Below are 16,102 nucleotides of genomic sequence, written 5' to 3'. Positions count from 1 at the left end.
TAGTTTTATATCAAGTTGTGTTTGATTTGCAGATGGACCATGAGAAGTATCATACCAAATGTACCTGTAGCTTGAAGCACTGAAAAAAACAGAGTTTGCTTTCTAAATAATTTGTCCCAAATAGATTTTCCAGGCTCCTCATTAGTTCCTGGTTTCCAGGTTTCTGGTTCTACTTTAGCCTGCTAAATATTTTCCTTTGTTGGGATTTGATTCCAAAAGGTAGCTTTTTGGACTAGACTTTATCTGGCTAGACTTTTGGTGTCCTACAGGTCTAATTTAGGTGCCATTACCACTTCCAGCTAAGCAAAAAAAAATCCTGCACCAAAGCCAGATAACTGGGATGAAATAGCAGGCAGCTTTTTTTTTTTTTTGCTTGTATGTTAGACCTAGATTTTAGAAGATTTTAGATAACTGCAAACTGCTGTTTAACATCTAAGTGATTTGATACTCATGCTTCTGTTGTGCTCTGTAGTACTTCAAAGTGCTGTCAGCTTGAAGTGTTGGAAGCTTAGTGATTCACATCTCTGTGGAGTTAATGTAACTACATACAACCAGTTGGGAAATATTTTCAGATCTCTGCTATATGTGAGTAGTATGTGTTCCAATATGCTTTTCAGTCTGATAAGGGATCAAAGGCATAATTTTATTGCAAAGTTAACCTTGAAGCAAGTGGTGCTGAAGCTGTTTAATGCTTGCATTATTGTGAAAGTTGAATGAGCGATGAATTGAAATTTAAGCAGTTTCTGGGAGAAGTTAGGTAAGAGAAAGATAACTGGTATGGAATGTCACAACCCAAAAGTTGTAAAAGCTTTGTTTAGGTGATTAATTTTAGCTTGTGAAACCAGAGAAGTAGCAGCAGTGGAGGGGCTGGATTGTCCTGTGCAAAGACAGGCTCAACAGCTGAATGAGGCTACTGTTAATTCTGTGTGTATATGTAGGTGTGTGTGTGTATATATATATATATCACATCAGAGAAGAATATGGAGTAAGTGGGGATATGTTCAGATACTATATTAAAAAACACTTGTAGAAACTAATGACTAAGGGGCAATTAAGAATGTAGTCACTTCTTGCTGTTTAGCCAACAAGAAAAGAAAAAAAATCCTTTATTTGTGGCTGGGACAACTGTTGCTGCTATTCCACAAATCTGTTTCCAGAGAAATGTGGAAGTGATATGTGAAATAGAATTTTTAACATAAACTTCTGTGGACTTTGGAGGCACTGGAGTAACCTGAACACTATGAAATATTGACCAAGATGTTAAATTGTGAGATGATAGGTACAAAATGGGGAAAATTTTAATGTACCTGTTAATATCCTCCTGTAGAAACTCCTGAAGCTTGCGTTGTCTCAACAAGTTGGTCTGTCACCAAAGCCATACCTAGAAGCTTCAAACAGCAGCTGCTTTTTGCAATGCAGGTTTTGATTCATTGGCAGCAAGGCTATATGAAAGAAGTATTCTTGAATACCTGAAGCTATGCCTTCAATACTTCTAGGGTCTGAAATTTTGCAGTGCTTAGGTGTTCAAGCACAGTGAGGATGCAGCTTTTTCTTTAGAAGTAGTTTTGAGCGTATCTGAAGTAAAACTTTGTTACTGCTTGAAACAGGGGGACATTGACTTCATCTGTCTTTGGATAACATTCTCACTTTGGGGTTTTCCATCCAAAAATATCATTGTTATTTAGATTTGTGTGGTGTCAATATCTACCTTCATGCAATGATTTTGAGCACACACAGAATTGAAGAGGTAGTCTGGTCCAGCCCCCCAGAAAGGGGCAAGTAGAGCAGGTTGCTCATATCCATCCAGCTTTGAATTTCTGAGGGACAGCCTGCTTCAATGTTTACCTATGCTGATTGCCTCTCCTATTTAATAGGTGTATTTCTTGCTGCAGCTCTGTCATCTGTTGTCCTGTTGTTATGCAGGTCTAGGAGGAATCTCAATACTTTGTAAGTTCTCACTAGATAGCTGAGGCAGCAGTAAGACACACCTGCTAACATCTTTACTTCAAGCTGAAAGAACACATCTTAATTGTCAGTTGCGTGCTCTAAGCTGTTGCAGTTATTCTCCACTAGATTTGCTTCAATAAGTCAGTGCTGCTTTTGTACTGGGCAGCCCAAAATGGCACCATTGCACATGCAGTTTGTCACAGTGGAAGAACTCATCAGTTTTGTGCACAATTCCTGCATTCCAGATAGTGAAGTCTGATATTCAGTTACATTTCTGAGTTCTAGATGAACACTGGTAGCTACATGTTCTGTTTGTCTACTGGGAGATGAGGTCACTTTCTGCACAGTTGAATTTTATCTAGCCAGCCCTGAGCCTGTGCTATTGCATGGTGCCACTTTGTTCCAGATGCAGGGCTTCTGTCTCCGTTCAACTTTGAGGACTGTTTCAAGGGGCTTGAAAACAACCCTTTCCTAAATCTGACCATCTAGTGTGTTGGACCTCTGCTCTTTATTTCTCCCCAGTTTGATCTATGGATGTGCAGAGGGTATAATCTGTTTCATTGTCTAGTTGATTAATGAAGAGGTAAAACAAGTGTACAGTATTGACTTTCAAATAATGCCAGTGCTTATAAATTACATTGTTCACAACAATTTGTGACTCTTCCCTAAGAAACTATTTCCTTCTATGTGCTTTTGTGAAAGATCACTGTGTTTTTAGCTGCATAAAAAACAGTCTTCACCAATAAGTTCTCATAATTTGAGTTTTCAGTGCACAAAATCATGTTTTAGGCTTTAATATTTGGGTTTGAACTGAATTATCATTGTAATTCATCATAAAGTAGTTAATTCACTTCCTGGAAGAAGCCTAAATTTGAAAATAGTACATTAACTGTAACTATTTCTTACCATAATGAAAAACTTCATCAGTGGATTCAAAAAATAGTTGACTCTTCTGGTAGTAATGACTATTAGTACTTGTCATTCTTTATTTTAAAAACTGTTTGTTTTGAATCCTGGCTGTTTAGCTTTGCTCCTTGATACATAGAATACGTTGTATTTTTTAAATGGTGGCAGGTGTCTGTTGAAGGCTTGGTAGCTTTCCATGTGTACTTTTGTTCCACATGATCAAGATACATCTAATATTCACATTGATCATTCTGGATAGCAAGTAGCTATCTTAATTCAGGCTGTTCATTATAACTCATTCTAAATTGAGTCATATGGAAGAATCAGTTGATGAATAATGTCATGTCAGCCTATTAAGTAACATTTGTTCAGAAACAATAGCTAAAATTTAGTTATCTGCTCTTGTAACGTTGCATAGAAATATTCTCACAAGGTCAAGCTATTCCAAAATATTTATCATCGTCTATTTAATCAAATTATTATAAAGTGCCATCTGAAAGTCTTTTAGTTGTTTTTTAATTCAAATAACCAGCTGGAGAGCTGCAGATGGTATTGACAATATTATCTGATATATTATCAGCAGTTCTGAAGTAGCTTCACTTCACCAGCATTTCTTACTTAGATGGCTGCTAAAAGTGAGCTATGTAACTATGTAAATAGTGTATCACTCACAGCTTTAGGAGGCAGGAGATCTTTATTTCAACTGCACCTGGGGAATATTTCCAAACCTGGGGTCCCAACTGAGGGACAAACAGGCAGTTTCTGGGTTGCTTACTTTCTCTGGTGTTCAACATGTTTGCACACCAGTTCCTGCTCTGAAGTGGGCTTTAGGTGGGATTTGAAGCATAGTATAAAAAACCAAAAAGACCAACCAGGAAATAATATTTTACCTTAGCATGAACTTGGCGCATGCCCTTCCTTGCATTTGAGGGATTAATGAACTGGCTCGTGTGTCCTGCTGGCTGTCCTCTAGCCTGACCCCTTGAATGCCACAGGTTCAGTGTTCTATACAAGCCTTTACGCTCTCTATCTGCATGTTGAAAGTTCCTTGGAAATTTGATTCTTAATTTAAAAATCTACTAGTTAGAAATGAAGAAAAATACAGTCACATCAGAAAATCCTACTTCAATATTCTTGTTAGAGGATTAAGGTTTAACCAGTATGGTCAGGTCTTGTGTACAAATAAGGCTTCTGTTATCTGGGTTGCAGAAGGCCCAGTACACAGTTTTTTGTAATCCTGAAATGTGTGTTTTAATCCAGAACCTGCTTTGTATGGCTGTGGTTTATATCAAATGGGAAATGAGTTCCCTTTTGGACAGATTCTAGTTAATAATTTACACACCTGCTTGAGAAATTGTTCCCAGTAGTAATAGGGTTACATATGTAACTTGTAGCTTTGTGTTACCTGTCACAGTCACTCTCCCATAACAAGTGTCCCTTTTGTATACCTTCTTGGTAGTAGAGTAAATTCTTCTCCTTCTTCTTGGAGAGTAAATTAGATGTAATAGAGTATAATTGTTCTGCAGAGTTAAATATTGCTAAAATATTACCCTACTATATGGTATTTAGCTGATTTTTTTTTTCTGCATTAATCAGTACTATTTCCTTTCAATTTAGATCAGTGTATTGTCACTCGGACGTACCTCTTTCTTCATAAATTTTGGTTCTTCAGTGCAGCCTATTACTTTGGGAACTGGGCGTTCATTGCAGTAAGTATTTGCATTTCGGAGATCTCTGAATTGAGTTGGGTAATTTATAGTAGTTGTCATTGCATCATTTGCATCCCCACACTACAATTTGTTTACTTATATAGCCCTTATATGCCACTGAATTGAATAACAGTACCACTTTCTACTTTAAATTTGCAGGTCTTTTTAATTGGATTAATTGTTTCATGCTGCAAAGGCAAGAAATCAGTCATTGAAGGTGAAGTAGATGATGATGATTCAGATATGAGTGATGATGAACTGTCTATGTATTACCATTGACAGCCTTTTGCCTTCAAGATGAAAAAATGTAAAATTATGTTGAGAGTCATGCCTATGTGGAGCTCATATCCAGACAAGCATCTTTGCACCTGTAAAAATAAAAGAAATGGGTGTACTCACTTAAAGGGATAAAAAAACCTGAATATCACTTTGAGTATCACTGTTAAATGAGAACAAATGTTGAAGCTAACTTTAATGTATAGAAAATACTGTTTTATGATTAACCATATGTGTAAACTTCTGATGTATAATTTGATGAACTGTTGTAACTATTTCATAACTCACAATGCTTTTCTTTTTCTTTTTTTTTAGATTTTCTTAAATACTTTCATGTTTAACTTGTAGGACTTTTTTATTCATAAATACAACTAAAATCCTGCAAAACACTGCAAATAGTGCAGGAAAGATTTGGATGAAGTTTACACTCTTAGATGGACTTGACTTAACTTTTGCATTTGTTTTGCTGGTATTTCTATATAAAGCTAGAGCTAACAAGAGACTGTCCATTAAAGTATGCCAAAAATATAATTTAAATGGTGAGTTTCCAGTCTGTGAAAAATAAGTAATTTTCATACTGTGATCTCAACTACGTTACCATGGAAATCCTCAGGTAACTATGAGGTGGCTTTTGCTCTCTCCAAGGAAATCATAATGAAATTACCATATTCAGCACTGTTGCAGTGTCTTAGTACAGTTCTGTTCTGAAACTTCCAGGTGCCTGATCTAGTCATAACTAATGGAATAATTAAGATGTGGTTAATTTTTAACTTATTTTTCTCTTCAATGCAAATTGTCTAGTTTGAAGTTCTTTCAGTATTTAAAGTAAATATTGTCAATTTGTTTACAAACCAATATGTTTATATAAACAGTTCAGAAATATTTTTGTCATTTGTGTTGTCTTTGTAAATTAATCCTATTTTAGCTATATAGTTACTGAGCTATATTTCTAAGGATGAAAAAAATCTTCATATATCCTTTGACAGACTCTGAAAGAGAAGATATTTACAAGGACAGGGTTTTGAAGCTTGCTACCTGAGGGACATTATAGTCTATGCAAGCACATGGAAAGGTTATTAGGTAGTCTTTTTAATAAGACTAATTGTTAAATGGCTTTTAGAATGTAGGGTATTTAATTATATTATATCCTACTTTCATGTTTGCAAACACTAAAGTTATTTCAAGAACAATCTGCCTATTTCTGCAGTATTTCAGAACAGCAGGCTCTCAGGAACTTCTGAATTCTAATTTAGTTTCAGGATTGGAGGAGGTCTTAGGTGAGTTGTGTAGTTCATGCAGGAACACAGGGAACTGGTGTTTGGACTATAGGAACAAAAAACCCTGATGTCTTTTAACAAGCCTTCTGTGCCAACTGCTCCAGTAATACGAATATTGATGTGGCAATGTGGAAGAATCACACACAGAATAAGCTGCGTTGGAAGGGGGGATGCATATGGATCATCGAGTCCATCTCTTGCTGTTGTAGGTGGCTCATAAGCTGAAAATATGCAGTCAGGTCTGCTCAGCTGATATCTATCAATCTGTTTGCTAGTAATGTGTCATTTGAAAGAGAAATGTATTCAAACACTGAGAGTACATACTGAAATTTGACTAGCTGTCTGACTAGAATTAGCTGAATATTATTTAAACATGACAACTGGGGAAACTTGCAAGGAATTAGTTACAAGAAGTTCAAGTAGTTCAAACAGAAGGTAGAATGTGATGTTGACTGTCTGGAAGTTGCATCCAGAGCATAGCAAGAACTTGGAGTATACTTTCTTGCAGATGCCCTGGTGGAAAACTTATATGAGCTAATTTAAATAAACGGCTCAGATGTCCTCCTTTCTTTGTGGGCTTTATTAATTTGTCATCTCCAGTTTTAACCAAAAATTGTCACTTCCTTCTTACAGGTTTGTTTGTAACACAGTTTTACAAAGTTACATCTGTTTTGCCCTAACTTTGCCCTGGGGAAATCCCTGCTCATCTGTGGAAGATTGTTGGGAAGGTGCCGTGCAGTTGCTTTGTGCTGTGTACAGGCCTAGAGGATCACTGGCCAAGATGCCTGGCCAGTGCCTAGGTACATTTTGTTATAGGTCTCTCCTGTTTCTAGCATTTCCTTAATTTCAATTCATTTCTCCCCAGTCCAGTTCTGTTTCCTGTCTAAATAATATATACGCAGTAATACAACAATCTGCTTTTGAAATGGTGACTTTGTCTTTTTAATTGGAGGACTCACTAAGTACCAGGTTTTTTTAATCCGGGTATTAATCAGATTTATAAGCAGACCATTGTTAATTGCAATTATCAAGAAGCAGGCTTCTCTAGAAGAGTTCAAAAGTTACTTCAGACATCTTGCTGTCACCTTCTGTCATAGAAGCAGTAAATAACTGCCAGCATTCATAATCAAAATTATTAATCACCTGACATATCCTTACTAAAATTTTTCAGGAGTTCAATGAACCATTTGACTGACAAGGTTTTAAAAGATTTTCCATGCACTAATGTAATTGTAATGAATATGCACTCAAGAATTCATTTCTAAATATTTCATATGATGGAAACTTGATGACTTTAGCTGTACTGTGCCTTTAAAATGAACTAGAGGTGTTTTACTAGAGGTGTTAAACTAGAAGTTTACTGTGTGAACTCTGACTGTTTTTCTGCATCCATTATCACCAAGTCAAGAAAACTAGCAGTGAAGTTTAAGACAGCTGTGACTTAAAATACTTGGCTTTGATCAATACTTGCAGGAACTTTCAAGAACTTCCAGTATATTTTCATCCTAGTTGTCTCTTGTGCAGTCTTAAATGCTTGCGGTTAGAACAATTAATTACTTTTCATCCACAAAATTACAGTGCCGCTGTAGCAGCACATCTCACCTCATTTAGCTGTTAAATATGAAATGGTAGTCCGGTTTTCTGCAGTTTTGGGAGCTAATTTAAACTTTGCAGACATGTTACAATAGTGTTCTACCTTGCAAGCAAACATTTAATATATTCAACTGAGTCTTCAGAGATCTGTTTTCTGGACTAAAGTCACTAAAAGGCATGAGAATTTTTTCACTGCTTTCTTTAAATGAGTAATATTTCAAATCCATCTCTGAAGTGTGAACTTCCAAAACTTCTGTAATATTATTGTCAGACCTGCCTTAAGTTACCTTTGTTGTTGCACTTCTTGAGTTAGATTCTACCATGTCGGAGGCTCACAACCATTTAGAAACTAGAGAGATGTAAATCTTGCTGACATTTCAAATAAACCAAGATCACTAGGAGGATGTTGGATAGAATTCAGCAACATGTGCCAAGTAGTTCCTCATTTTGCTACTTGGACTACAGTGATTGCTAGTTTATCCAGAGTTCTAGGTCATAAGTATGATAAAGCCTGTAATCATTTGCTTGTTCCATATCTGAAGCTGAGAGTGTGTTGCAGATTTCCTGCTGATTGTCAGAAACAAGTGAAAAGCCTTTCCTGGTAAATATGAAAAGAAATATCTGCTAACTGTTTGTATTTTCTGCTTTAATTTCAGGGATTTCTGCTTTAATTTTCAGGATTGCAGGGTAGGCTTGAGATTTTTGCACTGAAAATTTTAATGTGTTTCTGGGTAGAGTGTACCTGTACAAGAGTCATGCTACAAAGGGTGGTAATTGCATGTTCAGAGAATTTGACTATTTAAGCTGAAAGCTAATGAACCTTTTCAACGCTTATGATTTGCTTCTGAATAATCAGTGTAGACATAACTATGCGGTTTCTTTGAGATGTCTTCTACTGCTGTATTTCTTGGGTTTTCAGCTGTTATTTGGCTTTATAGGCCAACTCAAACTTGTGTTGACAGAGCTTGGAAAAGCATTACCCCTTGTAGAAACTATTATGTGGTTTATCCTAAAATAATGCTAAATGCTGTTGTGTATAGCAGAGGTACAGTTGAAGTGTTTGAGGTAACTGATGAAGTGTAGAAGGTAACTTTTTTCCAGTAAGTAAGCAGACTTGTGACTGTGCTCATACAGTTCTGGGCATGGGCAGGAAAATAAAGCCTTGCTTCTGAGATAAAGCAAAGGAAAAAAGATTTATCCCTTTCTAAAATTATCAAAATAATTTGAAATCCTCAGGCTGTAACATTTTTCATATCTTAGGTTAAATATTATAGTTCATATTGAAAATACTTCCTACATTTGTGTAGATCTATTCTCTTGTAACCTTCTTAAAGGTCATTTTTCTTGCAGCAAAGCAAAGAAATGAAGTTTAGAATCACTATCTCTTCTCCTACAAAGGTGTATTTTGAATGTACTTCCCAAAAGAAATAAAAGCCTTGTTTTGATTGTGGCAAGACATAATTTTCTATTAATACTCTAAACCAAATTCTGCTTCTAAATTAAGACACTTGCCAATTCTGGATAATTAAATGGATCAGAAATTCTTCAGCTTTAGTGAGATGTGGTTGTTACAGAAATTATCTGGAAGATGGACTATTTTTAACTTCCTTCTATTTAGAGGTTGCATGAGTGATAGCACTTCAGTCAAATTTATAGCTATAAAGAGGGATATTTCTTTTAAATAAACAGACAGTTTAAGCACATTTAACGAGCTGTATTTACAGCTGTCTTCTAGATTTAACTCTAGAAGTGTGGTGTATTTAGGAGGTCAGACAGAAGAATTTGGGTTTATAGAGGACTGGTAAGTAGTAAGTTTTGTGATCCTCCTGTATTGATGTTAAATCCTTATTTTGTATGTTATAAACATCTGTGCTTTTTCACAAAGAAATAATACAGGTTGCCTATAAAATAAAAGGGGTTTTTTTGAGCATTTTTGCAGGACAATTTCAAAGTCATTATCATGAGAATCCAAAAGTCTTGCATAAAAATGGAGATTGAGACATTCTAAGCAGATGTGAAGCTGAACAAGTGTATAGTTCCTGCTGAACTTCCTGCAAGGAAGTAAAATATAGATTTGAGTTAATACCTCTGCTTCTGCTAAACTGCCTAAATAATAATCATTTGATATTACCACTTGTGGTAAGTATTTCTTCAGCCAAGAGTACTTCAGAGTCGGGACAACAAGGACTTGGTGTGAGTGACTATGGTATTTCTCACACACATAAGCCCCTTCCCAAACTTACAGCCTGTGGACTTATCACTACATTAGGCTTTTGAAAGAGTGTCTTGGGACATAAATATATTTGATTCTGACGTTTAGTACATGAGTTAAAGGTACCATTTGCATCCTAAATTCAGAATTAGAAAACTTGGAGAAGACTTATAAGATTCAGGTCCAACAGTAAATCTAACGCTGCTAAGTCCACCAGTAAACTATGTCCCTAAGTACCACATCTACATGCTTTTGAATTCTATGAGTTTTACTTAGTCTTCTTTAAACTTTTAAGTTAGAAAAGTGCAAATCTACATAATTATTATATGCTAACTTTACAATCTTTCAAAATAAAAACGATAAGATGCTGTTGACAAATATATCTGATTTTCATGGAATGTTCTTTTGGAATGGGCTAATGAAGAAAACTTCAGCATGTTTTAAAGAAAAGTGTTTTGTTCTATCTTGAGGGGCAAAGTCCTGAATCTAGAATAGCTTTTTTTTTAAACTTAGAAGTTATTTTCTTAACAATGGATGTATCTTTCTAGTACATGGAGAAAAAAAAATCATAACTGGAAAATATGAACTCTAGAGGTTTCCTGATTTTCCCAGCTATGAGACAGCTAGTTTATTTTTTCAGAAATTTGTATCAAAGAAATATTTTTATTAATTTCCTTTTCTAGAAATATAATGCCTTTTTAGTTGTGCAGAGACTGATATCAGAATATTCTAGGATATGATTTTTCAGAAATGTTGAGTTGAGCTCCTACTGAAAACTTCAAGGGTTTCAGATCCTAGGGGATTTGGAACATGTTGCTTTGTGCTTGAAGTACTTAGAAAAAAATATATACCTGACTGTTTTCCTTTTTGTTCATGAAGTAATTAAATATATTAAAAACATACTTTCAATTAATGGAGTTTAAAATGCTTTCAGTTTTAGGTATTTGAAATTACATTCCTGAAAAGGTAATATTTGACTAATTCAATAATTGTTGGATAGGTTTCAGACTTACTTGGTCTGCTGGTTCTGAGAGGCAGCAGAAGGGTAGTGTCAGAATTGATTGCAGATTATTGTAATCTTTCCTGAGCTAAGAGACTTAATAAGAGAGAATGGGGGCTTTTTATGGAGACTTTTTAATTTCAGACTCTTAGTCCTGTGCTCTCCTGCTTCAGAAGTTATCCAAATGGTACCTGACAGTATTCTGGAAGGGGCTGAGAGCTCTAGGAAGCAATTGTTTATGGAGAAGACAAGAGTTGAGAGAAAAGACTCTCATGTGATAGATCCACAGCATTTAAAGCTTACACCACAGAGATCCATACTTCATACAGTCTGCTATCTAACAGCTCAGTGCTGCTTCACTCTAGGCTGATCTGCATTGTGGGGAGTATTTATGCTGCAGGATGGTGTAAAGCAAAGCTGCGTGCTGAGACAAGAGCTTGCTGGTTACAGCTGTGCAGGCCCTAAACCTGGTCTGTAGGTGTCTACATTTTGGTATATAGGAAGGTTTTCACTGCTGACAGAGAATCAGATTTCTCTAGTCCATCACTGGACAGGTGATCTAGTTGAAGTTGTTCCCTGCTCATTGCAATGGAGGTTAGACTCTAGCTGACCTTTAAGTTCTGTTCTAATCCAAACCATTCTGTGATTCTCTTCATGGAATCATAGAATCATATTCTTGATGATTTAGATCTCAAGAGCTGTATCACCTATTTTGGAATGTGGCAAAGAGGAACATTTGGTAGAAGCTGAGTGGGTGTTGATCCTGGATGATTAGACCTTCCACTTTAGTTCTTTCACATTCATAGCAAAGCTAGATTAAAACGTGTGGGCAGAATTTAGTCTGAGCAAGTCCTATCTGAAAACTGAGCCATTTAATTTGAACAAATTTATTCCAGGTATTTTTAAAATTTAGTTCATGGTTTGGGTTACCAAATTTTCTAGATAATCTGTAGTTAAGGTCCCTTGTATATTTAGAGATGTCCTTCTCTACAGATATCCTAATATCTGATGTGTTTGAAATACAGATAATACACTCTGTTCAGGCTGGCTGCAATACCTACCCAGTACTGTTAGATCATTACAGTGTCCTCAATTTGGGTGAAACAAACTTTTGTTTTCACACCTGGAAAGGAATCCTTGGGAGAACTTTGTCCCTGCTGTTCAGTTGGATGTATTGCAGACTTCTAAACATCTCTTGGCATCAAAAAGGGAAGCAGAAGCAGCAGCTTCTATAACAAATTGCTCTGTGGTGTGTCCACAAGGCAAGGGTGGCAGTGGTGGTCTGACTAGAGAGTGGCACACCTGGCTGGCACCAAATTATAAATTTTCTGGTCTTGGAGGAATTCCAAGAGTAGCTAGATTGGTCCTCCAGGCTCAAAAAAAGCTGTATTGTAACATAGTTTCACCGAAAAGTACATTCATTGCTCATCCAGCTATGTTGTCCTGCTGAACAAAAGGTTTTTTCATGCTGTGGGACCAGTGCTACCACGTGAGGTGTGTGGAACCAGCACTCATGTGCAAGGCTTGCTGAGCAGACAAATGATGACAGTTCCAAGTGGTAACAGTAGAAATCCACGTCCTACCAAGAGGAGTCCTGTCTTCTGCAGATGAAGCATGTCTATTTTTTGTTTCAGAAAAATCTCAAGATCAGCATCCTGACAAGCTGGCATCCTCCTACAGTGGAGCAAGGAGCTGTTTTAATGCCTTTCAACTGTTTCCACAGATTTCCGGTGCCACGGTAGAAATCATGTGAGGATGGTTCTGTCTCATCCTCTTAGCAATGTGTGAACAGGCCCTGTTTTGACAGGCTTGCTGGATGTGTGTTCACAGTTCCCAGTAAGGCTCCCAGGTCCCATGCCAAAGACACAGGGCTAAGTACGTCATTCAGATTTGGCAAATCTATCATTGGGCTGGATGAATAACGTGGAGAAGGGCTGCTCTTCACGCATGTGGATTTCTGTCTTAAGGAATGTACTGAAATAGAAATGTTTTCATATAAGTGTCCTGTTTTAGGCCAGTGCCTGAAAAATATATTTGTAGCAGCAACTCTGAGATGTCTGATACGATGGGGATATTTTGAATTGAATAGCTCATCTCATAAAAAAATGTAGCATATCACTCCTGATTAGTGTTACTTTTAACCTTATTCCATGTGTTTCTGACAGACCTTATTTAGGTTTACCTATTCCACTTAAATTAAATGTAAGACTTAACTCACTATTCTCCAATAACAAATTTTTAAGCTTTTCCATGTAAGATTTTCCATTTGTTTTTCAGCCTATATTTTAAAATGCTTTTTCAGGACTTCAGTCCTGTGGGCAAATGATCTTTAAGTGCCTTGAGGAATCAACTCATTTTATGTAATAACATTGCAAAATTTATCCTCAAGTAGTGTTGGAGCTCCATTTAAATAATCTAGTTGAATTCTCCTAAGTCATGGATAAAAGAAACTATATGTTCTGGCTGTACCTTGTGCCCTATTGTTGCTCTCTGTGTATTGTTTGGACTCTTTCCAAAACCATTCCTGATAAGTCTTATGCAAATCCTGAGCTTTTTAACTGCAAAGATTATGTTGCTAGTTAACAGATGTACTTTTTAAAAGTTCCCTTACATTTCATCACAGCTCATACAGCATCATTATTTTTTGAAATATGCCTGTACTCCTAAATCTGTAGTGCTCCTGTGTGAGTGTTATAACATTGCAGTTATAAAACTTTACATGTTGGCCTGGACTGTTAAATTGCATGGATGAGAGCTGTTCTCCATACTGTAATGGATTCAGCTAGTTGCTCTTGTTCCTGCTGTGCTGAAGAGGATCCTGCTCTGCAGTCATCTACAGTGGCAGTCATCAATATGAAGGAAAAAATAAAACTCTCTAATGTGCTCCACTCAGGAGTTTGTCAGATTCTCTCTGAAGTTGCCCAGCTCCAGCAAGTCATAGCCAGTTTTTAACTATCCTTGAAGCATTTCTTTTCTGTAGAGTTGTTCTCTTCCAAGAGCAAATAAGTCATATTGTTTGCATCTTGTATGTTCATGTGGTTAGTTCTTAGTGATGAAAAATGCTCTTCCACAGCAATGGAGTTTAATTTTAAAAAGTTCCTATGGTGGGAGTGGTTGTGCCAAGGTATTAAAATAACTTCCATTGTGTCTCATCTTGCCCCAGAGATAAGAATGTGAAGCATCATGTGGACAGTTCTGTAACATTAATAAAATGTATAAGTTTGGTGTAGCATATGAAGTTTAATGTAAATTATGTTGTATTTATACAAAATTCTCAGAAGTGGCAGTTATGAAAAATTTTTAACTAGTGAAATACAAAAGTATATATGCAGAAGTGAAGCTACCTTGTCGGAATCTGTGGGTATTGGTGATTCCGAGATTGTAGAAAGTCTCTGTCTTTCTGCCCCGTTGCCAAAGAAGAAGCCATAATTCGTCTGTGCTGTTTCAAGGTTGTTTATTTTTGCTTATCTATAACAAGTTCTGCTGCCCTGCCGCAGGTCTGTCCTGCAGGGCAGCGTGCAGGGCTCTGCCCCTCAGTGGGATGGTACAAACATTATATACAAGAAATTACGTGTACTATATTTACAATAATGTGCCAATATCTATCATCTACGTTGAATAGTGTGTCCCTAGCCTAAACCAATAGAAAAATGCCAACATCACCAAGAACATGGAGGTAAGGAAGAAGAAGGAGGAAGAACAGGATCAGGCCCACTTTCCTCCATCTTAGAACTCCTGACCCCCCTGTACAAAGTAAAACCCCCCTGTACAGGTGTTAAAACCCCCCTGTACAATACTAAAAAATTTTACCCTCTAATTTGTGACTACTTTTACTATACCATCTAACCCTCTGTGACTGCTTGTTCCACCTTCAAAGTTGGTAATTCATTCCATGGTTCAAACTCAAAATCACAGCTGTTTTCAGCTGTTTGCCAGGGTCTAAAATGCTTCTGACCAAGGCCTGGAACCTCTAAAAATGTCTGAGGGACATTTTGAGTTCCGACACTACCTATTTCTTTTAAGAATAATCATAAATTGTCCCTTATGTAAGGAAACAATAGGGTGAATATCAAATTGAGTCATGCTGCCAAAAGGGACTGTCTCTGCATATTCTTGCAGCATGCAGTGCTTGCTTAATCTGTTTGTGAGCTCCCTGAAAAAATAAACAGAAGCTAGAGAGCAGGAAGGAGGGAGAGCTGCTGCATGAGTGGAGTGGGGTGATGATCTGGGGAAGGATAGTGACTGACCTCAGGACAGCCAGCAAGTGATCACATTGGAAGGCTCTTGAAGAAAGATTTTCCATCTGTGTAAGACTCCAGAAAGACAACTGTAAGAACTAAGGTGTTCCACCAGACAAAGATAAATGTCCGTGTCAGGATAGCAGGCTTGGATATTAAGGTGGATGTGATGCTGACTTAGCCACACTAGAGGCCACTTGTCTAGCTAAGGGAAACCTATGTCCTAGGGAAATCTGGTTGCTAAGGGCTTATTTTCTTACCCCTTCTCTTTTTCTACCTCTGCCTGTCATCATTCTGTTTTCTTACATAATTTGTACTGCTAATATATGGTGTCTTTTTGCCTTTTTTTTTTTTTAAATCTTTTTGGGATGTTTTGCCATACCGTGAGTTGAAATAAAAGCGGTCTAAATGGCAAGTTGATAACATGACATTTTTCACCCAAAGATGCAGCAGATCTCTGCCAATGCCTTGGCTATGCCCAAATCACTTCCATGTTGTTCAGGTATCCAGAGAGCAACAGATTTGCATGGACTAGTGAACAGCTGTCATTTGCAGAGAGAGAAGCCAGGTTTTTTTGACAAGTCACCACAAAGGGCTTTTTGAGTTATGCTGAAGCACTGCAGTGCAAACTTGATCCTCGAGGGTCCACAAGGAGCTGATGAGATGGATGAGCTGACTGACTTGTCATTGCCTGCCAGTTCCTTAGAATGCAAGTGTGTTTGCACTGCTTGAGCAGGTGAGCTCAGAACTCATTATGGAGTAAGTCAGGCTCAATTACATGCCTAAAGGGGGAGCTCAGAATCATCTTTGAGACAAAACTAAAAGGGAAGGGCTTTGATTACAGTAAAAGGTAATCCTGTGAACATCAGAAAAGAGGGAAGGACTCCTCTGTAACTCAGGAATCTCAACATACATTGCCTAAGGCCATCAGAGGATTTACTACA

At 37.1% G+C, this 16,102-nt stretch overlaps 1 protein-coding gene across 2 annotated transcripts in view; it reads left to right on the top strand.

Annotated features, from left to right (window-relative positions):
• The window catches only part of LMBRD1 (LMBR1 domain containing 1), a 65,502-nt gene extending 59,782 nt beyond the window's left edge, over positions 1-5,720 (top strand). For both annotated transcript variants that reach the window (XM_030267384.4, XM_030267383.4), the window contains exons 15-16: positions 4,471-4,562; positions 4,722-5,720. In XM_030267384.4, the coding sequence (XP_030123244.1) occupies positions 4,471-4,562; positions 4,722-4,841 (212 nt within the window). In that variant the 3' untranslated portion in view covers positions 4,842-5,720. The remainder of the gene's footprint in view (positions 1-4,470; positions 4,563-4,721) is intronic.
• The last annotated feature ends 10,382 nt before the right edge of the window (positions 5,721-16,102 follow it).

The sequence above is a fragment of the Taeniopygia guttata genome, chromosome 3, assembly GCF_048771995.1.
Source record: "Taeniopygia guttata chromosome 3, bTaeGut7.mat, whole genome shotgun sequence".
In the NCBI taxonomy this organism is placed as follows: domain Eukaryota; kingdom Metazoa; phylum Chordata; class Aves; order Passeriformes; family Estrildidae; genus Taeniopygia; species Taeniopygia guttata.
The sequence above is the reverse complement of the archived record's forward strand: the minus strand, read 5'-3'. Positions and strand labels throughout refer to the sequence as shown.